Source organism: Carcharodon carcharias, chromosome 11, assembly GCF_017639515.1.
Source record: "Carcharodon carcharias isolate sCarCar2 chromosome 11, sCarCar2.pri, whole genome shotgun sequence".
Taxonomy (NCBI): domain Eukaryota; kingdom Metazoa; phylum Chordata; class Chondrichthyes; order Lamniformes; family Lamnidae; genus Carcharodon; species Carcharodon carcharias.
This window is the reverse complement of record NC_054477.1, coordinates 95,568,778-95,595,207: the sequence shown is the minus strand read 5'-3', so window position 1 is coordinate 95,595,207 and position 26,430 is coordinate 95,568,778. Positions and strand designations below refer to the sequence as shown.

Here is a 26,430-nt window from a genome sequence, read left to right as displayed (position 1 = left end):
CCCTTATACAAATCTTTGAAACAGTACTTAGACCAAGTGGTTAATCTTCTAATTTCTGATAAGTATATCATGTGAGTTTTTTGGATCAGATGGGTGTAGAAGGTGATTTGAGTTAAGATATTCAGTTTAGAGTATAAGTAACAGTGTACATTGTACTTTGAATATCTTTAACGTAATTACATAAGATAGAGTATAGTTAGTATTCATATTCTTTGAATTTTGTGTAGTAAAATTCTTTTGTTTTAAACAGTGAAGCTTGTGGCTTCATTCTTTTAGTAAATACCTGAGTTTTCAGATTTGCAAACAAGAAAAAGTTATGGCCTATACCAAGAGCATAACAGTATTAATGCACTGTCAGCATTAACCAAATAATGCAATCTTTAGTCTAATCATGTAGGTTCATACCTATCAAATACAGTTTGAGAATCATTTTTTCTGTTGGTGAGATTCTTAGGGTTGGACTTTACAGCTGCAAATTTGGTAGGCTGCTTCCCTCTTCCTCCCATCCCCCTACATCTTCACCCCGTGCACGATTGTAAAATAGGGCATGATGACGTCAGTTGGCAATACATCATCTACAGAAGGCGAGCGGGCATGGAAATTGGCAGCCTGCCCACTATTTTGAAACTTGCTAATGAACAAGCTATTGAGTTTGTTAACACCCCAGTCATCAGCAACTTTTCTTTGGCTGCTGCATTTTCAGATGTGAAAATATTTGGGAGTGTTTTAAGACGACTATGATGAAGCGGCACAAGGGTGGAAGAAAAGGCCATGGGGCCATGGCTGAATGTAGCAGCAGATTCTGCTGATGAAGGTTGCAGTGCCTGTATGTTTTTTTAAACTTTTTTTTAGCTTTTTTGAACCCTCAATAAAAGATGAAGGCTGAGAGCAGGGGGCCTTTAAACTTGTAGCCTTGAGCGCCTTCCTGTTTATGACATTACCGCTCTGCTGCATGATGTCCCGGCCTGCAGTACCGAATGGACGTGGAGGCCCTCTGTTTGCACCTTGAATTGGCCTCCTTTCTGCCAGACCACACCTAATTGTCTATCCAACATTGATTTGACAAGCTGAGAAGGGAAAGGAGCATACCACTTAGTTTCCATTCTGCTTTCCACCCCGCTGAAAAACGTAAAATGCAGCCGCTAATGATCTTTACCTTTTGACAATGACGACTATGGCTTCATGCAGTGTTAAATGTACCCACTGTCTTTGTCACTTATTGATAATGCTACTCTCCTCAGATCAGCAGCATCATTGTGTGGAGTTGGATTCTACTAAGGACTGTAGCAGCAGTTCACAAGGACTGCAGTTGTCTTTTAAACTGTATCAGGCGTTCCCAGGCATTTTTTTTTCTTTTATGACATAGTTAATATTAGAAGGTGACACTTGCATCATCATGATAATGGTTCTTGCCTTTGAAGCTTGAGACGCCAGTGCATTCATGTTAAGTCCATGTTGTTAGTTGGAATTTGGAGATACTGTAATTTATAAATGTGAGACTCTTTTAGTTTAATTATATTTTGGTTTGCTCAGGCAAAGGGAGGTGGCTATGAAAGTGAAGATGCCTATCAGAATGCGGAACTGGTCTTTCTCGATATCCATAATATCCATGTAATGAGGGAATCCTTACGAAAATTGAAAGAGATAGTTTACCCCAACATAGAAGAATCCCATTGGCTATCCAACTTAGAATCAACACACTGGTTGGAACACATAAAAGTAAGTTTGAGTTGGTCACTATGCTTTGCATTATCAGTTCAATCTAAGGTAGCAACCATGTGGGAGATGCAATTGAGGGTTATGATACAGAGTTTCTAAAAACCTTGACCTGGGGAAAGTTCTGGCTCATCCTCTTCTGGGATTTATCCACTCAATGTGCCATCTTCAGGTGACACAAGAATGTTTTCAGCACAGTGGAAGAGCTTATTTTTTCTTAAATATTTTGGCAATATTTTGTCATGTATACACAATGTTATTTTATTTTCCTGTCGGTTTTATTTAATACCTTAAGTTAATACTGCAAAACAGTATCATCATAACTTAGTGATGAGATATTAACCTGAGTATTACTTCATTACTTTTGTTATTCACAAATTAGTGAAATCAAGAGTACTAAAGCTAAGTGCTAGAAATTGATCAGAAGTGGTCTGATTCTGTGCATCGACACTTTGTAAAAAAGCAAATTGCGGTGCAGCTCTACTCAGTAGTGTAACGAAGGATGAGTGAAATATTTCCTTTTTTAAAACTGCATGAAATTTCTCTGAAAGCTTTCAGAAGAAACTCAATTGGCATAATGCCAAATGGTATCTTTAGTATTGAAGAGAAACTGGTCTACTATTGATCATGAATTCTTTTGAAGGATTTATTAAATAGAATGGGATGCTTTCAGATATGATATTTAGCTTACAGGTTGAATTAGGTTTACATGATCTCTAATTCAAAACTTCAAATTAATTTTGCCATTATTAAATTACCCTAGCAACATAATGTCACTAGAATTATACTTGTTCCATAAACTAATGCAATTGTGTTTTACAGCTAATTCTTGCTGGTGCTTTGAGGATTGCTGACAAAGTTGAATCTGGAAAGACATCAGTTGTGGTGCACTGCAGTGATGGCTGGGACCGAACTGCACAGTTGACATCTCTGGCAATGCTTATGCTGGACAGCTATTACCGTACAATTAGAGGCTTCGAAGTACTTATTGAAAAAGAATGGCTTAGCTTTGGCCATAGATTTCAACTTGTAAGTATGTATACATTCTTCATTAGCTTAAAGCAGCATTAATTCTAGCTCCACTAGAAATGTGTGAAAGAAATGCACAATATTATCAACTTATTCTGATAAAGGATCCATCGCACTGTTTTAATATGGAACAAGGGAGCTATCCCCTGTGTCCAGGCCAATATTTAACCCTCAATCAACATCAGTAAAATAGACTGGTTGTTATTACCTTGCTGTTTGTAGGATCTTGATGTATGCAAATTGGCTGCCTCATTTCCTACATTACAGCAATGACCATACTTCAAATGTTCTTTGCTGACTATAAAGCAGTATATAAAGCTAAATAAAGACAAGTTTTTTAAAATGAAGATTTGCATGCCATTTAGAGGAATTCTTGTACTTTTTAAATGAGGTTCTCAAGTTGGTTTTGTACAGTTACTTGTATATGTTATAAATGTTTTTCTGCCACCTTGCACTTAACATTTTGGGGAATCTGAACTTTTGTTTTGGTCCTGTACTTAAGCCTAGTATACAAGCATCCTCAGTTAAGATGGCATCTTTTGTTTTCTGCTCTTCCTTCCACCGTGTATAAAGCAGAATGTTCTTATAACAATGTTTAGGCAAGTTTGTTGCAACTGAGACTTTGGGCTATAAGTTGCTGCAAAGACTGACTTCACAATTAACATTAGTTAGGCTTTTTGGTTAGCATTCACATTGCTAACCAAGTTTCTGGTACGTTGCAAAAAGATAATGGAACAGCAGTGTTAATGTTGCATGTGGAACCTCAAAGTCTTACCTCAATGATCTATCGCCTTCAACAATGAAAACAAGGTTGAAGAAAGAAAGAGTGAATAATGGAGGGAAGGAAATGGAGTGAATTAGAATCAAATGAGCTACAGAAAGTAGAGGAGGTGGTGTAGTGGTATTGTCACTGGACTAGCAATCCATAAACCCAGGGTAATACTCTGGAGACCCAGGTTCAAGTCCCACCATGGCAGATGGTGGAATTTTTTTTTTTTAAAAATCTAGGATTAAAAGTCTAATGACGACCATGAAACCTTTGTCAATTGTCGTATGTTCTTTAGGGAAGGAAATCTGCCGTCCTCACTTTGACTGGTTTACATGTGATTCCAGATCCACAGTAATGTGGTTGACTCTTAAGTGCCCTCTGAAATGCCTGAGCAAGCCACTCAGTTGTATCAAACCGCCACAAAGCCAATAAAAAGAATGTAACCAGACGGTCCACCTGGCATTGACATAGGCACCGGCAAAGGCAAACCCAGCCCTGTCGACCCTGCAAATTCCTCCTTACTAACATCTGCGGGCTTGTGCCAAAATTTGGAGAGCTGTCTCACAGACTAGTCAAGCAACAGCCTGACATAGTCATGTTCACGGAATCATACCTTACAGATCATGTTCCAGACACCACCATCAACACCACTGGGTATGTCCTGTCCCACTGGCAAGACAGACCCAGCAGACGTGACGGTACAGTGGTATACATTCAGGAGGGAGTTGCCCTGGGAGTCCTCAACATTGACTCTGGACCCCATGAAGCCTCATAGCATCAGGCCAAACTTGGGCAAGGAAACCTCCTGCTGATTACCACGTATTGCCCCTTGGTCAGCTGGTGAATCAGTACTCCTCCATGTTGAACACCACATGGAGGAAGCACTGAAGGTGGAAAGGGCACAGAATGTACTCTGGGTGGGGGACTTCAATGATCATCACCAAGAGTGGCTTGGTAGTAACACTACAGACCGAGCTGGCTGAGTCCTAAAGGACATAGCTGAGAGACTAGGTCTGCAGCAGGTGGTGAGGTAATCAACGAGAGGGGAAAACATACCTGACCTCATCCCCATCAACCTGCCTGTCGCAGATGCATTTGTCCATGACAGTATCAATAGGAGTGACCACTGCACAGTCCTTGTGGAGACAAAGTCCCGTCTTCACACTGAGTATACCTTCCATCATGTTGTGTGGCACTAGCACGGTGCTAAATGGGATAGATTTCCAACAGATCTAGCAACTCAGGTCTGGGCATTCATGAAGCACTGTGGCCATCAGCAGCAGCAGAATTTTACTCGACCACAATCTGCAACCTCGTGGCCTGGCACATCCCCCATTCCACCATTACCACCAAGCCATGGGATCAACCCTGGTTCTACAAAAAGTGCAGGAGGGCATGCCAGGAGCAGCACCAGGCATTCCTAAAAATGAGGTGACAATCTGGTGAAGCTACAACACAGAACTACTCGGATGCCAAATAGCGTAAGTAGCAAATGGTAGACTGAGCTACGCAACTCCAAAAGCAACAGATCAGATGTAAGCTCTGGAGTCCTGCCATATCCAGTCGTGAACGATGGGGACAATTAAACAACTCACTGGAGGATGAGGCTTCACAAATATCTCCATCCTCAATGATGGAGAGGCCCAGCACGTCAGCGCAAAAGATAAGGCTGAAGCATTCTCCACGATCTTCAGCCAGAAGACACCGAGTAAATGATCCATTTTGGCCTTCTCCAGAGCTCCCCAGCATCACAGATGCTAGTCTTCAGCTAATTCAATTCACTCCACATGATACTGCAAAGGCTGTTAGCCCTGATACTATTCGGAAATAGTACTGAAGACTTGTGCTTCAGAATTTGCTGCGCCACTAGCCAAGCTGTTCCAGTACAGCTACAACACTGGCATCTACCCGGCAAGGTGGAAAATAGCCCAGGTATGTCCTATACACACAAAGCAGGACAAATCCAAGCCAACCAGTTACTGCCCCATCAGTCTATTCTCGATCATCGGTAAAGTGATGTAAGGGGTCATCACCAGTGCTATCAAGTGACACATACTTATCAATAACCTGACTTGAAAATATATCACCATTCCTTCACTGTTTTTGGGTCAAAATCCTAACCACTCTGCGGGTGTACCTATACCACAGGGACTGCAGCAGTTCAAGAAGGCAGCTCACCCCATCTTCTCAAGGGCAATTGAGGGATGCAGTAAATGCTGGCCTATACCATCTTAACAGAGGTTGATTGTATACTACGACATAAGTCCAGGACCAAAACAAAAGTTCAGATTCCCAACAATGTTATCAAGTGCAAGGTGGGGAAGAAAACATACAATTATCAACTGTACACACTCAACTTGAGAACGCCATCTAAAAATTATAAGAATTCTTCTAAATGTCATGCAAGTAGAGGAAGAAAGGGGGTGGATCAATGGAGAATAGAAGGAAAAGGACAAAAAACTCGAGGTCCATCTAGTTGGCCTTCCATCTTCGTAGTAGCATGATAAAACAAGGAGTGCATTATTAACTAATCATAGTAATCAATCTCTATCAATTAGTTTACAACAGATGCAGTAACTCCAGTGGTGGAGTCTTTGGGAACTGTAAGTCAAAGTCACCTTTTTCTCCCAAGGGTGCTACACTTAACCAAGTTATGTCTCATATTGCTTACGTGCTGTAACATGCTTTTCTTTTCCTGAAAGAAATTGATCTAATTTGCTTTTCTGAGTGCCAAGAAATCTTTTTATCCTGAAAACACTAACGTGTGTGAATGGCAAGATTGGTACATAAATATTACCAGTTGAGATAAAAATGATTAAAAGAGAACTTCTAGGAAACATTCTTTACCTGTTGGGGTGAGTTTCATTGGTCCATTAATGGCCCACCAAGGTTGTGTCATGTAAGGATCATAAATCACATCATTGACAGGCTCCTTATGACATGAATTACCAGCCCTAAATAATTGCAGCTGGAAGAATGTTTTGGGCCCAGCAATTTCATGATCGTAATAAACTTCAAAAGGGAGCCTTACAGAGCAAGTAATTTTATCGGTTTTGGTGATGCTGACAGTAGTGCAAATCGGACAGCTCTGTTTGGGGAAAATTAGAATTGGTGGTGGGGGTATTTCTGGATTTTTTTATGGATTAATACTGATGAGTGCCGTTCATATTGTCATAATTTACCCAACCATTCCTGGCCCACTATTTTCAACAAGGGCACAGAGTGTTATGCAGTCAGACGCCTACTTGAAGTGCCGCGCAAGATTAGAAATTTTACTGATGGATACTGATGCTGGTTCATGTTACATGAGTAGAATTGCTTGCTGCTGACATCAAACGAATGCTGAGGAAAACCATTAAGTTGCAACTAAGTGTTGTAGAGTAGATTTGTAAAATGATTAACTAGAAGGGAGAGTTTTATCATGAAGGTGCTGCCTCTTGGAATAAAAGCTGCTTAATCAGGCTAACAGGGCTTGTAGGCATAAGAGTTTATCTCTAGGATGATTTATCCTATAAAATGTTGACCAATGAGTTTTGAAAATAATTTCTCTACTTTTTCATAATGGTATTATGAGCTTTAGCCAGATGGCTTCCCCCAGATCTTTTCAGGCTTAAAACAAACCCTCCTAACACAAGCATCACATTTGGTGAGTGCACAAGACAATGGCATTATTTTTTGGTTAAGCTCATTTGTGGAAATGGATATCAGAATACACATTTTGCTATTACTTACCACGCAACTATAAATAAACAGTGACAATTCTTACTGACAATTTAGGACTGAAGTGCTTCAGTGTGTATGTGGTATATTTCAATATAGAAATATTGACTTCATTATATTAATTAATGTAGTTTTAAGTATTTTGTTTCAAAGTGCAAATTTTAAGAACTGCTCTTAGCTTTATATTTTGCATACATTTCAAGCGATCTAACAGAACGAAAATTGTTTTAAGAAGTTGGCTTGTTCTTGCAAACTATCTTTGAAGCATCTATTAGTGGCTTAATTAATGTTTTTGCCTATGTTCTATTTTCTTTAGTTTCTGTTATCTAACTGGGTAGGACTGCACTCTGCTTCCATTCCTGTTTATCCAATCTTAGAGAATACCTGTAATGGCTCCTCTCCCTACTTCTGGACCATTACCTCTGGTTTCCCCAAGGATCTATTCTTGGACCCCTTTTATATCTCATTTACATGTTGCCCTTTGGTGACACGATCTGAAAACATGGAGTGAGTTTCACTGAAGACACCTAGCTCTACTCCACTGCCTCTCTTGGTACCCCCTCTGTGTATAAGTTATCACACTGCTTGCCTGACATCCAGAACTGGATAAGTAGAATTCCCTCTAGCTACATATTGGGAAAACCAAGACCATTGTCTTTGGTATACACCACAAACTCAGTTCTCTAGCTACTGACTACATCGTACTCCCTGACAACTGTCTGAGGCTGAACCAGACTGTATATAACCATGGTGTCATGTTTGATCCTGAGATGAGCTTCCAACCGCATATCTGTGGCATCACTAAGACTACCTACTTCTACCTCTATAACATTGCCCAACCCATCCCCACCTCAGCTCTTTTGCTGTTGTACCTCTCATCAATGCCTTTGTTAACTATGGACTTGACTATTCCAATGCATTCCTAGCTGGTCTCCCACATTCTACTCTTCATAAACTTTAGGTCATCCAAAATTCTGCGGGCTAGCTCGCACCACACCCCATTCACCCATTGCCCTTGTGCCTGCTAACCTACACCAATTCCTGGTTAACAAAGTCTTGATCTTGACTATTCCAGGAGCTTGGGGAGCCTGTAGTTCCCCACTGCTTTCTCCGTGGGAATGCCTTGGCCAGTCAAAGTTGACTAGTCAACCAATCAGTACTCTTTTCTCCTATAGTATGAATTGTGATCTTTTGAAATTTGGCATTCTTGCGTTTGTCCTGATGAGTGCAAGATGAAAAGCTTTGGCAACATGTCTCTCTTTTCAACAATGTACAAAACCTTGATTTTAAAATTCTCATCCTTGTTTGTAAATCCTTCCACGGCCTTGCCGCTCCCCATCTCGTTAATATCCTCCAGCCTTTCAACCCCCAGAGATGCCTGTGTTCCTCCATTTTTGGCCTCTTCTGGCCCCAATTTAAATAACTCCATCAAAAGTCCTGAGCTCTGGAATTTTCTCCCTAAACCTCTCTGCCTCTCTTTTCTCCTTTAAGAGACTCCTCAAAACCTGCCTCTTTGACCAAGCATTTGGTCATTTTATTTTATTAATTCATGGGATGTGGGCTTTACTGACTGGACCAGCATTTATTGCCCATCCCTAATTGCCCTTGAGAATATATTGTTGCCTTCTTGAACCGCTGCAATCCATATGGTGTAGGTACACCCACAGTGCTGTTAGGAAGGGCGTTCCAGGATTTTGACTCAGCCTTGACCTTGATATTTCTTGCAATAGCTTGGTGTCAAATTTTGTTTCATAATGCTCCTGTGAAGAGCCTTGGGATGTTTTATTATGTTAAAAATGCTATAAAAATACTTGTTTCCCCATTTAATTGTTTCTTAAATACCATGTTGCTGCCTCATCCATCTTCCCTGGCAACTGTTCCAACTGTTAAGTATTTTCTCCATTAAGAAATATTTCTTGGCATCTGTCTTATACTTGTGTTCTCAACTTGGATCTGTGTCCTCTTGTTATCCTATTGGAAATAGTGCCCTAGATTAAATTTACCATAGATGTCAGCATATAAATCGACCTTTGAAGTCTCAAAATCCTTTCAAAAACTGGTCGACTTGTATGCTGAATGTAAAATGTTTGGGTGGTCGCAATTTTAAAATGGCATTGGCATCTGATGCAAAGAGTGGGTGTGCCTTAAACTCTTGCACATCTTCCCAATCCAGGCTGTATTGTCTGTTTGATCCCTTGCACCTCATTATAAAGTGCCAGTCAATAAAACACAGATTTGTGGGCTGAAAAATTGAGGTTGACTACTAATGTGAATATTGCATGTTATGGCTGAAAATGGGGGTGTCGACCTATGCACCGAATATATTGTAGTGAATATCTAGTTCATAATTCACATGTTTAGAATATATCTATTAGTTTTGAGTTAAACATTTAATTGTACAAAATAGGGCTATCGAGTTGAGAAACTGTTAAAAGCAACCCTGAAGTAAATGCAATTCAAACAAGTTTGGAGTTTATTACACTTCAAAGGTTGAGGCCATATTGACTAGAGAGTTTAACAGCTAGAAAGGTAAGATCATAAACAGCAAGTGGCCTTACTTAGCTAAAGAAATGGAACATGACATTTGCAGTTAATCTTGGAAAGGATAAATTATTTATGTGGTTTCCCAGAATTAAGGAAAGCTTTGGATTTAAAAGATACTTAATTTGCATTTTTACCTGGGAACAGGCCATGTGTATTACAATGCCATGGAGATAGGTGGAGCTTCGTGAATTCTTGTTTTGAGTTTATCTCTGAATTCAGTTAGGGCATAGCAAACAGTCAAGACTGGTTGATGTTTGGAAAAGCAGCTGAGAGACTGTGTCAGCTTTGGTCTTGTGTAGCTTGTAGCTGCTTGAAAGTCAAGAGATAAGCCAAACCTACACCAGAAGTAGGGGAAATGCTGGATCTATCATCCATGGTGCAGTCTACCAATGGGAGTTGGTATTCAGTATGAAACGAAGTTGGAAAGGGGAAAAATGACAAAGATTTGTTTAGTTGGAAGCTAAAGGAAGACATCTGCAGTAATGTTCAACAAAAGACAGTTAAACCTGTTGCAGTTTGAGTTCTGGAAGTAATCAGTTTGGTTGTAGTTTAAAACCACATCAGCAGGCTATTGGAAACCAAGGGTGTTTTAAACCACTGCGCAGGAGCTGCAGGAAGGCAAGTCCTGGAGCTGAGGAATCCAGAATTGTGAGGTCGGTAAAGAAATTGGAAGGTCGCTTAGCCAAAAGCTAATGGAAGGGCCCCCATGTAATCTTGTACTTTTGGTGAAGAGCTGGAACACTGAAGAGAAATCAGAGTGAATTCTGAAGAGCAGTGATATAATTTTTGAGTTGGTCCAAGGGAAAGTGAATGAACTTTAAAGGTTTTGTAAGATAAAGACACTCCTGGGGGAAACAAAGTAGAACTGAGTTTATAGCATCAGTCTCTATAAGCTATATTGTTAATAGTGCTTACTTTGTTTAATTTCTCTATATATACAATAAAGTTCATTTTTGTTCAAAAAAAATTTGAAATCTTGTGGCATAGTACTGTTGGTTAATTGCTGATTTGATTTCTTCTTTAAACATTAACGATCCCTAATAAGATTGTAACAATATGCAAAAACGTGTTTTCTTGGGGCTGGAAAAATGGGGTCATCTTATACGCCAGGTAGACTTACACACCACGTTTTATAGCATGTATTCCATTATGTTTCTACATTAATGAAACACAGATGCTTAGTGCAGACATCTTTTTACAGAGAGTCGGACATGGAGATAAGAACCATACAGATGCTGACAGGTCACCGGTCTTCTTGCAGTTCATTGACTCTGTGTGGCAGATGACAAGACAGGTGCTACTTTCATTTCATAATTCAATAATTGAACCATTTGAAGAATTTGGCAATCATGTTACCCATAGGTTTCTCTTGTTTCTTCAACTATGTGTTTTTTTTAAATTTATCCTTTCATGTGATGTGGGTGTTGCTGGCAAGACCAGCAGTTGTTGCCCATCCCCAATTGCCCTTGAACTGAGTGGTTTGCTAGACCATTTCAAAGAGCAGTTAAGAGTCAACCACATTGCTGAGAGTCGGCAGATTTCCTCCTTTAAAGGCCATTAGCAAACCAGATGGGTTTTTACGGCAGTTGACAACAGTGTTATGGTCACTATCACTGAGCCTGGCTTTTAATTCCAGATTTTATTAATTGAATTTAAATTCAAGCAGCTGCCATGGTGGGATTTGAACCCATATCCCCAGAGCATTAACCTGGACATCTGGATTACTAGTCCAATGACTGTCACTGTCTCCTTTGTGTATAGATTTATCATCAGTATTTAGTCAAACAGTATGCATGTTTAAATAAACAATGGAAACCATACCCCTGAAAACTTTACTGTTGCCTCATTAAGTTCTGAATTTTGCTTCCATTTTTAGCAAGTCATGTCTGCAGAATTTTAAACATATTTGAAGTAAATTGAATGGTTGGTGCCTGTCTTAAACTTTCCTCCTCCCTGTTTTGTTTATAAGAACACTTCATTCTACTACTGATTCCTATTTCTCAGACTCTAATGTTGGACTGATGGTATTCTCTCTTCTCTCTGCCTAAGTCCATTCCCTAAATTTTTTTTATTGCTTAGGAAACAAAGGGTTTCTTTAACAAAAACAAAAATACCTGGAAAAACTCAGCAGGTCTGACAGCATCTGTGGAGAGGAACACAGTTAACGTTTCAAGTCTGTATGACTCTTCAACAGAACTAAGGAAAAATAGAAAAGAGGTGAAATATAAGCTGGTTTAAGAGGAGGGTGCAACAGATAGAGCTGGATAGAGGGTCAGTGATAGGTGAAGATAACCAAAAGATGTCATAGACAAAAGGACAAAGAGGTGTTGAAGCTGGTGATTTTATCTAAGGAATGTGATAATATACCTTAATTATCACATTCCTTAGATAATATCACCAGGTTCAACACCTCTTTGTCCTTTTGTCTATGACATCTTTTGGTTATCTCCACCTATCACTGACCCTCTATCCAGCTGTACCTGTCCCCCCCCCCCCCCTTAAACCAGCTTATATTTCACCTCTTCTATTTTTCCTTAGTTCTGTTGAAGAGTCATACGGACTCGAAACGTTAACTCTGTTCCTCTCTGCAGATGCTGTCAGACCTGCTGAGTTTTTCCAGGTATTTTTGTTTTTGTTTTGGATTCCCAGCATCTGCAGTTTTTTGCTTTTATCAAAGGGTTTCTTTATGTTAATTTGGCCTTTGCCAAAGCTACAGTAAATGAGATAAAAATAGATAAAGAGAAGGTACTGAAAGTCTGGCAGTATTGAAGTAGATAAACCATCTGGTCTGGATAGCATTTATCCAAGGTTGCTGAGAGAAGTAAGGGTAGAAATTGATGAGTTGTCAGTCACAATCTTCCAATCCTTAGATTCGGGGTGGTCACAGAGGACTGAGAGAATTGTAAATATTGTTCGTTCAAAAGAATGGTGAAGGATAAATGTGGCAATTACGGGCCTGTTGGTGGTGAGGAAGTTTTTAAAAACAATAATCCAAGAAAAAATTAATAATCAGTTGGCAAGCTTGGACTAATAAAGGAAATCCAATGTGGACTTATTAAAGGTAAATTGTCTTTAACTAACTTGAGTTTTTTTTATGATGAACAGAGAAGGTGGATGAGGTCAGTTCAGCTGATGTGTAGACAGACCTTCAAAAGACGCCTGCTAAAGTACCACATATTAGACCCGTTAACAAAATTGAAACCCATGAAATAAAACGGACAGTAGCAGTGTAGATCCAAAATTAGCAAAGGGATAGAAAACGGAGTTGTGGCAAGTGGCTCTTTTTGAGATGGAAGGTATACAGTTTCCCACCAGTGAACCACTGCTGTTTTTGAACAGGTTAAATGTGCAATTTCAAAATTTGCAGATGACATGGAACTTGAAAGTGTAGTAAATATTGAAGGAATTGTAATAAACTTCGAGGATTTAGACAAGCTGGTGGAATGTGCGGACACATGGCAGATGAGATTCAATGTAGAAGAATGAGATGATTTTGATAGGAGGAATGAGGAGAGACAATACAAGCTATATGGAACACTTTTAAAGAAAGTTCAAGAGTGGAGAGACTTAGCAGTCAGGCAGCATCTATGGAGAGAAAAACAGTTAATATTTCAGGTCTGTGACCTTTCCACAGATGCTGCCCAACCTGCTGAGTATTTCTAGCATGTTCTGTTTTTATTTCATATTTCAGAATTTCCTGTTTTTATTTCAAATTTCCAGCATCTGCAGTATTTTTGCTTCGGTCAAGAACAGAGAGACATGGAGGGTGTCAGTGCTCAAATTTCTGTGGTGACAGGCCAGATTCATAAAGCGTATGGAATCCTGGGCATGGAAACTTATGCTAAACCTACGTAAAACACAAGTTTGGCCTCAGCTGGAGTATTGTGTCAATTCTGATCAACACACTTAAGAAGGACATGAAGCCTTTGGAGAAGGTACAGAAGAGATTTACTAGAATGGTTCAAGGAATGAGGGATTACAGTTACATGGATAGACTGGAGAAGTTGGGCTGGTTCTCCTTGAGGGAGAGATTTGTCGGAAGGGTTTTGTTAAAGTAAATTAGGAGTAACTGTTTCCAGTGGCAGAAGGATTGATAGCCAGAAGAGAGAGATTTAAGGTGCTTTGCAAAAATACCAGAGGCAAGGGAGGAAATCTTTTTTTCTGCAATGATTGCTTAGGATTTGAAATGCATTGCCAAGTAGGGTAGTGGATACAGATTCAATAGTAGCCTTCAAAAGGGAATTAGGCAAATACTTGAAGGAGAAAAACCTGCAGGGATATGGGAAAAGAGCGGGAGGATGGAACTAACTGGATTGCTCTTCAAAAGAGCCAGTGCACTTGATGGGCTGAATGGCTTCCTCGGTGTTGTATTATTCTATGATTTGATTTGTCTATACGCTTTGCTTGCCACTCTAGTCCCAAGTTTACAACTCCTATTTTCTTCTTTTGGCTTTTCCAAAGCCCTGCTGTCTTCCTCTTTCTCTCGTCTATCATCCCTCTGCTTTTCAATTATCAAGTTCGCCTTAATCCTTACTCCCACCCAACCTTATCTTTAACATTGCCTTCTCTCCTATCACTGCCTCAGATTAGAAAATGCCCCTTAGAAGCCCATGGCCTCCTCTGCACCTGCCTGGCCCATTGTAGCACCCAGCACTACCTCTTTAACATCAGCTATTCCAGTTACCCCATTTTCTATAACTGCCAACCATCTCTCTCACTGCACTGCTTCAGAATTAATCTCTCCAACTTCCTCCCCATTCTGCTTACCCTTTTCTACCAGCTTTAGATCCCATTACCAGTTCAGCAATACTATTTGCATTGTGTTTGTCTCCAGACAATTCATTCACTTGCAAACAAGATCCTTGCCACCCAAAGCCTCAGTGCATATATTTTGACACCCTAGCACCGAGACAAACATTATTTACAGATGATTACTCTTTCTCCTGACAGAAGCCTCTGTAACCTGGTTATACATTTCAGCACCTGCCCCCTCTAAACCACCATCATGGAAGCATGGTCTGCATCCCTGAATTACTCTTTAGCCTCTTCCTCAGTACTTCTCCTTTTGAGTTCTTCACCCTTTTCTATCCATCATGCCTTTTATTTAAAATCCTTGTTTACTAACACCTGCTTCTGGCCCCACGTTGAAGTCTTTCATGAGATATCCTTTCTTGTTTCTTTCATTAGCCTCTGCAAAAGTGCCTCATCAACCTTGATTTCAACACCCTTTGCCCATTCATCTCTGAATTCACTTCCCCTCTCCTCCTCCGATTTCATTTTTTTAATATAAAATCCATGACCTATATTGTTGGCCATACACTCAACTTTGCCTTCTCTCATGGCTCCCCGACACCTTTGGTCTTGGTCTCTGACAGGGTTATCACTAATTAAATTTTCTAATGAGGTATTTGTCTCCTTTACCACCACAGCTCCCTGTCCTCCATGAATCCCTCTACTTTCCCTATTTGCCATATCAAATCCTTAAACCCTTGTCTTTGTCCTTCCAATAGTCTTGATGTTGTCACCGCTGTCAGTTTGTTTAATTATTCCCTCACCTTCATAATGTCCTTGTTCTCAACAAAAAATCACTATCTTCCAACCCTGATGTTCCCTAAGGTACAATACCTTAAGTCAGAGGAATGTAAACCTGAATGTAGCTGCATACAAGCCTGAGCTATTCACTGCTAAATTTTCCACATCAAGCATTGCTTTGCTCTTTCCAGTGAAAACCACTTCCGATTCCAAGATATCCCGAGGGACATGTTTAATTTCAGGCCACCCAACAAATCTACTCCTTTATCCATTTGTCTTTGCGAACTTTCACTTCATCTCTATCCTTGCTTTCCTAGCTAAGGTCCTTATACATGGTCTCACCTCCCGGTCCATGCTTATCTTTCCCAATCCTCCTGCTTTGAGCACCTGCATTCTGGTGTCTGCCTTACTCGAGCACTAAAAAAGCTGTAACTAAAACCACTTACAACGTCATACAAGAATATGACTGTGGTTTATTACTCATCTTTGTATTCAACCTCTTCAGAGCAATTCGACATGAGTAACCATGCCATCTTCCTCCATTGCCCACCTCCGTGGGACTGCCTTTGCAAGGTTCCAGTCTTCTCAATCCAAACATAGCCTGTGCAGCTGAAACATTTCTATCCTTCTTTTCATTGGTGGTCTCAGAAGCCTTTCAAGGATCTACCCATGGCCTCCTCCTCTTCCTCATTGAATGCTGCTCCTTGGTAACATCATTACCGGAGCAGCATTTCAGTGTTCGCCAGTGACATACGGACCCACGTCTCTACCATTTCTCTTACCCCAGCTATCTCTGTTCTGTTAAAACAGCTTATCCGACATGCAATACTGGAAGAGTCATCACATCCTCCACTAAGTTGAAAACTAAAAACCACCATATGCAACCCTGACCATAATACACTTCATTCCCTTGCCTCTGATTTCCTTCTGTTCCCTTCCAGAGCTACTGTCTCTGCCTGAACCGTGCCGTTTGTAGCCTTGACCTCCTATTCAATTCTGAGTTAAATTTTAGATCCAATATTATTTCTAGCTTTTTATAAAAGAACTGGCATTTTGAAGGAGAGGCTGATTTTTTCTTTTGAGACATTTTGGTGTCTCATTCTAAATGCTCCTGTGGCTCATATTACAAAAATAGCCCCATATGCTTCAGCAGGCAGTAATTCTACCCTTGCCTCAGTTTCACTAGCCCAAACTCATGAATAATTCTAGTTACTATGAAAAAGGTGGGAGAGAGGAGGACCTGGGGACAGATAGCAGCACCTAAAAGAGCGAGAGAGGAGAGGACCTAGAGACAGTCAGCACCAGCACCTAAAAGAGCTTTCCAATCCATGGCTCCAGAGTGGACTGAAGAGGCATATCAGGGTGCATCATAGGATTACCCAGGCTTGTTGCGTTTATATAAGTGTTAAGTGTCTGCAGTTTAAAGAAAAAGCTAAAATGATAATGGCCAGGCCCGGAAGATCTTGACTAGCCCATGGGTCAGTCTATGATGAAGCTAAAGGAATGTGACCTTTGGGTCAGGATAAACTAAATTGCTGAATGATCTATGAGTTGTACTATAATAAAGATATGCATAATGCTAGGCACTGCACTGAAACGTCAGGATAGACAAGCAAAGTACATGTTTTGGAACATCGTTTGTGCTAACAGTCAGGTGGTTCCGTGATTGTTTTACAAATTCCTCCAGAACTGTGGAGGTGATGAACAGGTCATTTCGTGTTTACTCATTTCGTGTAACCTCATTTGTAATTAAGGATGTAACAATTCGACATACAAGATAAGAACATTGTGAGCTAATGATGAGTTGCACAAAAGATGGTATATATAATCAACAGAAACTGTGTAACTTCGAGTTGTCTTTTAGAGCATTCTGAAAGAGCATTTCCCACGTGTGCACACTTGTACTAAATAAAAACTGCTGCTGAATCTGCCTGCAGTTGATTCTGTGTCGAGTGTCTTTTAGATACTCCACAACAGTACAAACTACATTCTGAGAAAAATCAGTGTGATGTCACAGGAAAACAGGTAATTGATTGAGTGGTGAGTATTTTTCTTATTTATCTTTCAAAACTTGGTTAATTTTAGTAATTGTAAGGTTTCATTAGTAGCAGTAAGGTTTACTAATAGCAGTAAAGCTTATTAGATTGGCTGCTGAGTATTTCCTATTTATCTTAACCAGTAAATTTCAATCGGGGTAAGTAGAACCTTTATTGAAATAATAAGAATATAAGCACAGGCAGGATTAGAGACATTAATTAAAATTTAATCAATAAAATCATTAATTAAATGCTATAAGGATGGCAGGGCAGGTGATGTGTGGGCACTTCAGAATGTGGAAGCTTGTCAACACCTGTGGGATCCAAGGCAAACACATCCGCAGTAAGTGTCTGCGGCTGGAGGAACTTCGGCTCAGAATCTTTGAGCTGCAGGCTGAGCTTGTAATCACTGTGATACCTCAGGGATAGAGGACGTTACCTGGACACTTTGCTCCAGGAGGAGGCCGCACCGCTTAGGATAAGGTCATCTGATTTGGTCCATGGTCAGGGACAGGAGGGTGTGACTACGAGTGCAGCAGGAATGGGTACCGAGAAGGTAAAATTGCTACCTGCTGAAATGGTGTGGCAAGCTACTCTGTTCAAGGGCAGTTAGGGATGGGTGACAAATCAGTGATGCCCACCTCTCATAAAAGAATAAAGAAAAAGAAAGTGGAGGAGCCTCAGCACTTGCAATTGTCCAATAGGTTCAAGGTCCTTTCATTCAGCCTGTATGGATGAAAGCAGGGGTTGCAAGTTGGATGAGCAAACTGACCATTGACACTGTGTCCTGGAAGCCATTTAAGCAGGGGGAGTTAATAGGAATGTATTTGTAATAGGGAGCATTCTAATCAGCCAGATAGACACGGTTCTCTGCAGCCGAGAGCATGAATTCAGAAAGCTGTATTGCGTGCCCAGTGACAGGTTCAGTACATCTGCTCTGGGTGGAGAGGAGCTTGCAGTAGGAGGAGGGAAGATTCAGTTGTCATGGCCCACATAAGTACCAATGACATAGGTAGGACTAGGAGAGAGATTCAGTTTAGGGAGTATGAGCAACTAGGAGCCAAATTAAAAAGCAGAACCTCAAAGGTAAAAATCTCTGGATTATTACCTGAGCCACGAGCAAATTGGAGTAGGGTAAATAAGATTAGAGAGTTAAATGCGTGGCTGGATGTGGGAGAAATGGGTTTCGATTCCTGGGGCACTGGAACTGGTACTGGGGAAAGTGGGAGCTTACCGTTGGGGTGGTCTTCACCTGAATTCTGCTGGGACTCTGGCAAGTTGTATAACTAGGGCGTTAGAGAGGGCTTTAATTTAAACAGTGGGTGTGAGGGAGCAGACGAAGGAAGATGTGGTAAATTAAAGAGAGAAGTCAAGGCAAGAGAGCAAGATAGCAATAAGAGAATTGATAACCTGACTGTCAAGAAGGGGACAGAGCATTCAAACTTGAGTGCACCAGCAGATAAGGCTAGAGGTTGTGAAAACAATAAAAAGACAGAATTAAAGGCACTCTATCTGACTTCACACAGCATTCGCACCAAGGTAGCTGAATTGAAGGCACAAATGGAAGTAAACCGGTATGATCTAATTGCTATTACAGAGACATGGTTGCAAGGTGACCAAGTCTGGGAACTGAATGTTCAAGGCTGTTCAACATTTAGGAAAGATAGGCAAAAAGGAGGAGAAGGTTGGTTAGCATTGTTAATAAAAGACGAGATCAGTGCATTAGTGAGAGAGGATCTTGGATTGGAAGATCCTTTAGATTGATAGTCAGTTTGGGTGGAGATAGGAAACAGTAAGGGGCCACAAACACTGGTAGAGTTATTTATAGGCCACCAAACAGCAGTAGTAATGTGGGGCATGGTATAAATCATGAAATTAGAGGTGCATGTAAGATGGGTAATACAGTAATCATGGGGAACATCAATCTACATATAGCCTGGGTAAACGTAATTAATACTAATGCTGTGGAGGACCATTCCTGGAATATATACAAGATGGTTTTCTAGAACGGTATGTTGAGGAACCAACTAGAGAACAGGCTATTTTAGATCTAGTATTGTGCAATGAGAAAAGGCTAAGTAATCTTGTTGTAAAGGAACCTCTAAGGAAGTGTGACCGTAATATGATAGAATTTTACATTAAGTTTGAAAGTGATATAGTTCAATCTGAAACTAGAGTCTTAAATCTAAACAAAGGAAACTACGAAAGGTATGAGGGGCAAATTGACTGTGGTAGATTGGGAAACTGCATTAAAAGATATGATGGTAGACAGGCAATTTAAAGCATTAATACATGGTCGACAACAAATTTACATTCCTTTGAGGCACAAAACCCATATCCTGGAATGGTTCTTGCAGATTGGAAGGTAGAAAATGTAATCCCACCATTTAAGAAAGGAGGAAGAGAAAAAATGGGGAACTACAGATCTTTTAGCCTGACATCATAAGGAGGGAAATACTAGAATCTATTATAAAAGTATGTGATAATAGGACACTTAGAAAATAATAGGATTGGGCAGAATCAACGTGGATTTATGAAAGGGAAATCATGTTTGACGAACCTGTTAGAGTTTTTTGAGGATGTAGCTAGCAGGATAGATAAGAGGCAACCAGTGGATGTGCAACCATTGAATTTTCAGAAGGCCTTTGATAAGGTCCCACACAAGAGGTTAGTGAGCAAAATTGGAGCACATGGGATTGGGGTAAGATATTGACATGGATTGAGAATTGGTAAATGGACAGAAAATCGAGTAGGAATAAATGGGTCCTTCTAGGTTGGCAGGCTGTAACTAGTGGTTACAAGGATCAGTGTATGGGTCCCAGCTATTCACAATCTATATCAATGATTTGGATGTGGAGACCAAATGTAACATTTCCAAGTTTGCTGATGACACAAAACTAGGTGGGAATGTGAGTTGTCAAGAGGATGCAAAGAGACTTCAATGGGATTTAGACAGGTTAAGTGAGTGGGCAAGAACATGGCAGATTGAATATTATGTGGAAAAATGTGATGTTATTCACTTTGTAGGAAAAACAGAAATGCTGAGTATTTCTCAAATGGTGAGAGATTGGGAAGTGTTTATGTCCAAAGGAACCTGGGTGTCTTTGTTCATAACTCACTGAAAGCAAACATATGCAGGTGCAGCAAACAATCAGGAAGGCAAGTGCTATATTGGCCTTTATTACAAGAGGATTTAAGTACAGGAATAAAGAAGTCTTGCAATTGTATAGAGCCTTGGTGAGACTGCATCTGGGGTATTGTGTACAATTTTGGTCTCCTTAGCTAAAGAAGGATATACTTGCCATAGAGGGATTGCAGTGGAGGTTTAGCAGACTGATCTCTGGGATTGTCCTATGAGGAGAGATTGAGGAGACGGGGCCTATTTTCTCTAGAGTTTAGAAGAATCTCATTGAAGCATACAAAATTCTCACAGAGCACGACAGAGTTGATGCAAGAAGGATGATTTTCTTGGCTGAGGCGTTTAGAACCAGGGACAAGGTCTCAGAACAAGAAACAAAAACAGAAAATGCTGGAAAAACTCAGCAGGTCCAGCAGCATCTGTGGAGAGCGAAACAGAGCTAATGTTTCGCGTCTGTATGACCCTTCTTCAGAGCTAAAGAGAATAAGTTTATTGAAATTATACTGTTTAAGGGGAGCAGGTGAAGCTGGTTAGAAGGTCAGTGATAGGTGGGTGCTAAGGAGAGATTGATAAAGATGTCATGGACAAAAGGACAAAGGGAGTGTTAATGGTAGTGGTAAGGACTAAAAAAAGGTACCGATAGTGGCATAATGGGAAAATTGCAGAACAAGGGTAAGCACTGAGTGAAGGAACAGCATGGAACAAATAACAAGTGGCCATGTGGTGGGGCAGTGGTGGGGAAAAAAGGATGATAAATGGGATGGAAGGGAGATAAAAAAGGGGATAAAACAATGAATAAATAAATAAAAAGAAGTGGATAAAAAATAAAAATGAATGTTGAGAAAAGGGATTAAGAAAAGGGGTGAGAATAGAAGAAAGAGTTCATGGTCTGAAGTTGTTGAACTCGATGTTAAGTCCAGAAAGCTGTAAGGTGCCTAATCAGAAGATGAGGTGCTGTTCCTCCAGTTTGTGTTGAGTTTCACTGGAACATTGCAGCAGGCCAAGGATGGACATGTGAGCATGAGAGCAGGGTGGTGTGTTGAAATGGCGAGCAACAGGAAGGTCTGGGTCGTGCTTGTGGACAGACTGAAGGTGTTCCCCAAAACTGTCACCCAGTCTGCGTTTCGTCTCCCCAATTTAGAGTAGACTGCATTGGGAGCAACAACTGCAGTGGACCAAATTGAAGGAGGTGCAACTGAAGTGCTGCTTCACCTGAAAGGAGTGTTTGGGCCCTCACCGAGAGGAAGTAAAGGGGCAGGTGTTGCACCTTCTACAATTGTGTGGGAAGGGGATGAGTTGTTGGGGTGGTGGTGGAGGAGTGGAGTAGGGTGTCCCGGATGGAATGGTCCCTACGGAATACTGATGTGTGGGTTGGAGGAGTGGGGGGAGGTGAGGGGAAGATGTGTTTGGTGGTGGCATCATGCTGGAGTTGGCGGAGGATGATCCTTTGATTGCAGAGGCTGGTGGGGTGAAAGGTGAGGACAAGGGGGACCCTATCATGGCTCTGGGAGGGAGGGGAAGGTGTGAGGTCAAGAGGTGCAGGAGATGGGTCGGACACGGTGGAGGGCCATGTCAGCCACAGTGTGGGGGAAACCTCCATTAAGGGAGAGGGATGATGTATCAGAAGTGCCGTTTTGGAAAGTGGCATCATTGGAACAGAAACTACGGAGGTGAATTAATTGAGAGAATGGAATGGAGTTCTTACAGGAAGCAGGGTGAGGAGCTGTAGTTGAAGTTACCTGGGAGTGGGCTTGTAATGAATATTGGTGGACAGTCTATCACTAGAAATGGAGACAGAGGCTCTGAAAAAGGGCCATTTGGACTCAAAACGTTAACTCTGTTTCTCTTGCCACAGATGCTGCTAGACCTGCTGAGTTTTTCCAACATTTTCTGTTTTTGTTGCAGATTTCCAGCATCCACAGTATTTTACTTTGGCCTCAGAATAAGAATTAGGCCATTTAAGACTGAGATGAGGAAGAATTTCTTCACTGTGAGGGTGGTGAATCTTTAGAATTCTCTACCCCAGAAGGCTGTGGAGGCTCAGTCATTGAGTATGTTCAAGATAAAGATTAATAGCTTTCTAGATATTAAAAATATAAAGGAGTATGCGGATAGTGCAGCAAATTGGCTTTGAGGTAGATCATCAGTCATAATCCAGTTCAGTGGCTGAACAGGCAGGAGGGGCCAAATGGCTTGCTTCCACTCCTATTTCCTATATTCCTGTGTAAAAATTGATGGAACCCATATGACAAGAGCAGCTTGAAATTATTGCTTTTTAACCTAGTAAAAGTAGACATCGGCCTGAATTTTCTGGATGGCGGGGGCAAGACCAAGTAGGTGGGGAACACATCCTCACTGACTCCAGCAGCCTGGATACAATATTATGCTGTAACGAGTATTGCTTGGCATAAGGAAGGACATCTTATGCTTACTTAGGAGGAAGTCCCACCTTGGAGAGCTGCAGGCCAATCAGATTGGTTGGCAGCTCTCCAGTCCCCTCCAGGTACAGTGCTACAGTGGCTGGAAGAAGCACTGCAGGGAGCTGCCTGGCACTAAGTCTCAGGACCTGGATGACAAAGTAAGTGGCAGGGGTCCCAGGGCAGGGATGTTAGGGAACGGCTGGGGGATTGCAAAGGGGCAATTGGAGTCTTTGGGATAGGCCTTCTGATAGAGCCAAACCACCCCCCCCCCCACTGCTGCCCGAGATCCAACTATCTTTATTTCTGGTCTCCCCGCCCCGAGCTGTCATCCTGCCTGCCCCAATGTAAAATTGTTTCAAGGTCAGGACGGGTTGGAACCTGGAGGGAATCCCGCCATGCAATTTCATGCTTGCCTCCTCCCCTGCCTTGGAACCCTCTGGGGGGAGTGTAAAATTCTGTCCACAAACTCTTAAAAGATATAGATGTAAAAGATGGAGGAAAATCATTTGTACGCAAAATATTCTCCCTTTTCTTTAAAGCCCGGTGTCTATTCTTGCTGTAATCTATGAACTGTCCTAACTAGTTTGAAAAAACAAACAGCTAAATGGAATAAAATATTAAAAACTTGAACCTGGGAGATGATTGAGATTTCTTAACCTGAAATGTATTTTGTGTTTGTTCTGAAACAAACAGAAGAAGGATAATGCAATGATAGTTGTTTTGTTGTCTATTAGATTAGCAAATTTAAATGAATTTCTGATCATTTTTTTATTTCCTCAGTTCCCAACAGCCTTTGAGTTTAATGAATTCTTCCTTGTAACCATTCTTGACCATCTGTATAGCTGTTTGTTTGGAACATTCCTTTTTAACAGTGAACAGCAAAGAGTAAAAGAGGTGAGTCTGACTAAAATCAAATTCTGTGTGTTGGACTCTTTAGTTATGTAATACTTGTTGATCTTTGTAAGTGTGATAGTATGAAATTGTAGACTATACAATAATATAAACCAAAATTCCATGTACTGTGTTCAGTTGTATTGGGTTTTTGATAGTTTTTGAATAACTACTGTATGCAAGTTCATCGCGTATAAATTTATAACTAATTTGGTCTTTTTTCTTAGAGTTATTACAGCACAGAAGGATGCTATTCAACCCATCGAGTTCACGTTGGCTGTCTGTAGAGTGATCCAGTCAGTCCCATTAACCCATTCTATCCCCATAACCCCACAATTTATCTCCTTCAAATACCCATCCAATTTTCCTTTGATTCATTATGGATTCAACAACTGACACAGATAGGATCCTTATGTAAATATTTTAATAAGGTTACTACCTACTTCAGGTGGGTGGGCTAGCCTTGTGTGGCCAACAGTTAGACAAGTTTTGTTTAATTTTCTTCTGCCTTGTTTTCCAGCATAAGTAAAACAGAAAATAGTTGAAAATCATCCTACTCATTTAGACAAGAAGCAATAACCCTTACTTTCCACTTCCTTGGATTTCCAGACTGTGTCACCATAAATTCGAAGGAATATGCTTAGTCATTAGATTAATTAAAATATTATGCCAAGAATAAGAAATGGCTGCCCTCAAAAAATCATGATTTTTTTTGTGTCTCAGCCCATGGAAAATCCTGATTGATAGATTCTTTTTGCAGCACCAATGGAGCTGCCACTCTCATCGAGGGAATTCCATACTATGAAGACGACCTCGTCCTAACTGGATTCCTAGATTCCTCTTTGTAACATTTATCACAGATAGTCCCACTATGGCATATAATACAATATTCCAAAATAGGTTTACCACTTATAAAAATAGAACAATGCTTTTTTTTATTCATTCATCCATTAAATAATTTGTTGAACCCTGATTTTGTAGATTCAAATTTGTACATGTCCCTGAGGAAGTCCATCAGGGATTCCCAATTACTTTATACTTATAATCCTATAGTATAAGGAAAACAGGAGTGATACTATTAGCAGCGGCCACAGTCTCTTCCACACTGCCCTCACACCCCTCCCCCACTCAACCTCCCACCCAGCTGGGAGGGTGTGGCCCTATGCATTTAATTACCTTGCATTGTGACTGTGAATCAGTTATTTATATGTGCTAAGAATAGGAGGGATCTCAGCATGGACCATGGGGGACCCCATTCATTAACTTCCTTTAAACCACCCATGCTTCCTTTCCTTCAGCCAATTACCACTGCAGATCTATATCTTAGTTTTGATTCCTGCTGACCTTGGTTTGTAAATTAGTCAGCATCAATAGAATCATAGAGATTTACAGCACAGAATGTGGCTATTGGCTCATCATGCTGGCTCTTTTGAAAGAACAATTTAAAACTAACCCTGCTCTCACCATAACCTTGTACTTTCCTGTACTTCCAATTTACCCTTGGAAGATGCAGTAGTTTCTGTTACAGTCACTCCCTATGACAAAGCATTCCATGCTCCAGAAATTCCCCACATAAAGAATTTACTTCTGGTCTTTCCTCTTTAAAGTGATGAGTTTAAATTGATCCCTGCTGTTGACTCCCCAGCTAGATGAAATAAGTTCCCATTACTTTTATCAAAATCTTTAAATTTTGAAAACCTCTAAATATTGTCATTATCTTCTCTGCTACAAAGTAAATAGTCCCAGTATCTCAAAACACTTCTCATAACTGTAGTTTCTGATCTCTGGCATTGTCCCTGTGCATCTATGCTGCTTATCCTCTGTGGCTTTATTGCCCATTCTATAACGGATGCAGTAAATTAAACTAAACTGCATCCAGTACCTTAGCTGTGGGCTACCTAACATTTTATTATGATTTATCGTTCCTTTTGTTCTTTTTGCCATTGTGTATAACTCTGCTGGTCACCACCTATTGATCTCTGCTAGAAAGTGCATGTGTGTGGATGGCAGGCATGTTTATGAATGGGTTCAACTCAGTGTCCATGCTGCTTCATGAGGCATAACCACTTGAGAAGAAAATTGCAAGTTAATTCTTGGATACCGAGCTGACTATTGTGTAACAAAAAAATGCATTGATACACTCATCCTTTCATGTGTTCAAGACGTCCCAAAATGAGTCACAGCCAACAAAATACTTTAGAAATGTAGGAACATAGCAGCCAATTAGCAGAGAAAATTTCTGTTGGTGACTAATGTGTGCAAGTGTTAAAATGTTCTCATTTCAGATAGCAGTAGTCTATAAAGAAACAAAGGGAATATGTGATGTAAACATACAATATGAAATCTATTTCCTGCAAAATCAATATTTAACCTGAATTTATTTTACAGGGACTGCAAAGAAGTACTGTTTCATTATGGGCTTACATAAACAGCCAGCTGGAGGAGTTTATCAATCCCCTCTATGTGAATTACTATAACCATGTGCTGTATCCTGTGGCAAGCATGCGCCACCTAGAGCTCTGGATTGGCTATTACATCCGCTGGAACCCAAGGATGAGACCACAGGTAATCATTTTGCTTGTATTGGTTTAATTGTGTGAATATTGAAACTGATAACACAAGTCAAAAATACTT

The 26,430-nt window shown here is 40.6% G+C and overlaps 1 protein-coding gene across 3 annotated transcripts in view; it reads left to right on the top strand.

The window, feature by feature from the left end:
• The window catches only part of mtmr2 (myotubularin related protein 2), a 109,506-nt gene that overhangs the window by 74,457 nt on the left and 8,619 nt on the right, over nucleotides 1-26,430 (top strand). The window contains exons 10-14 of one of the 3 annotated variants that reach the window (XR_005944418.1): nucleotides 1,534-1,719; nucleotides 2,539-2,745; nucleotides 10,980-11,072; nucleotides 13,499-13,713; nucleotides 23,686-23,800. Coding sequence is in view for 2 of the 3 variants with exons in the window: in XM_041198897.1 (XP_041054831.1) it covers nucleotides 1,534-1,719; nucleotides 2,539-2,745; nucleotides 10,980-11,072; nucleotides 23,686-23,799; nucleotides 26,185-26,361 (777 nt within the window). In the remaining variant the exon portion in view is untranslated. Of the gene's footprint in view, nucleotides 1-1,533; nucleotides 1,720-2,538; nucleotides 2,746-10,979; nucleotides 11,073-13,498; nucleotides 13,714-23,685; nucleotides 23,801-26,184; nucleotides 26,362-26,430 lie in introns of those variants that run through there. The other 2 variants (XM_041198897.1, XM_041198898.1) reach the window with 2 other exon arrangements.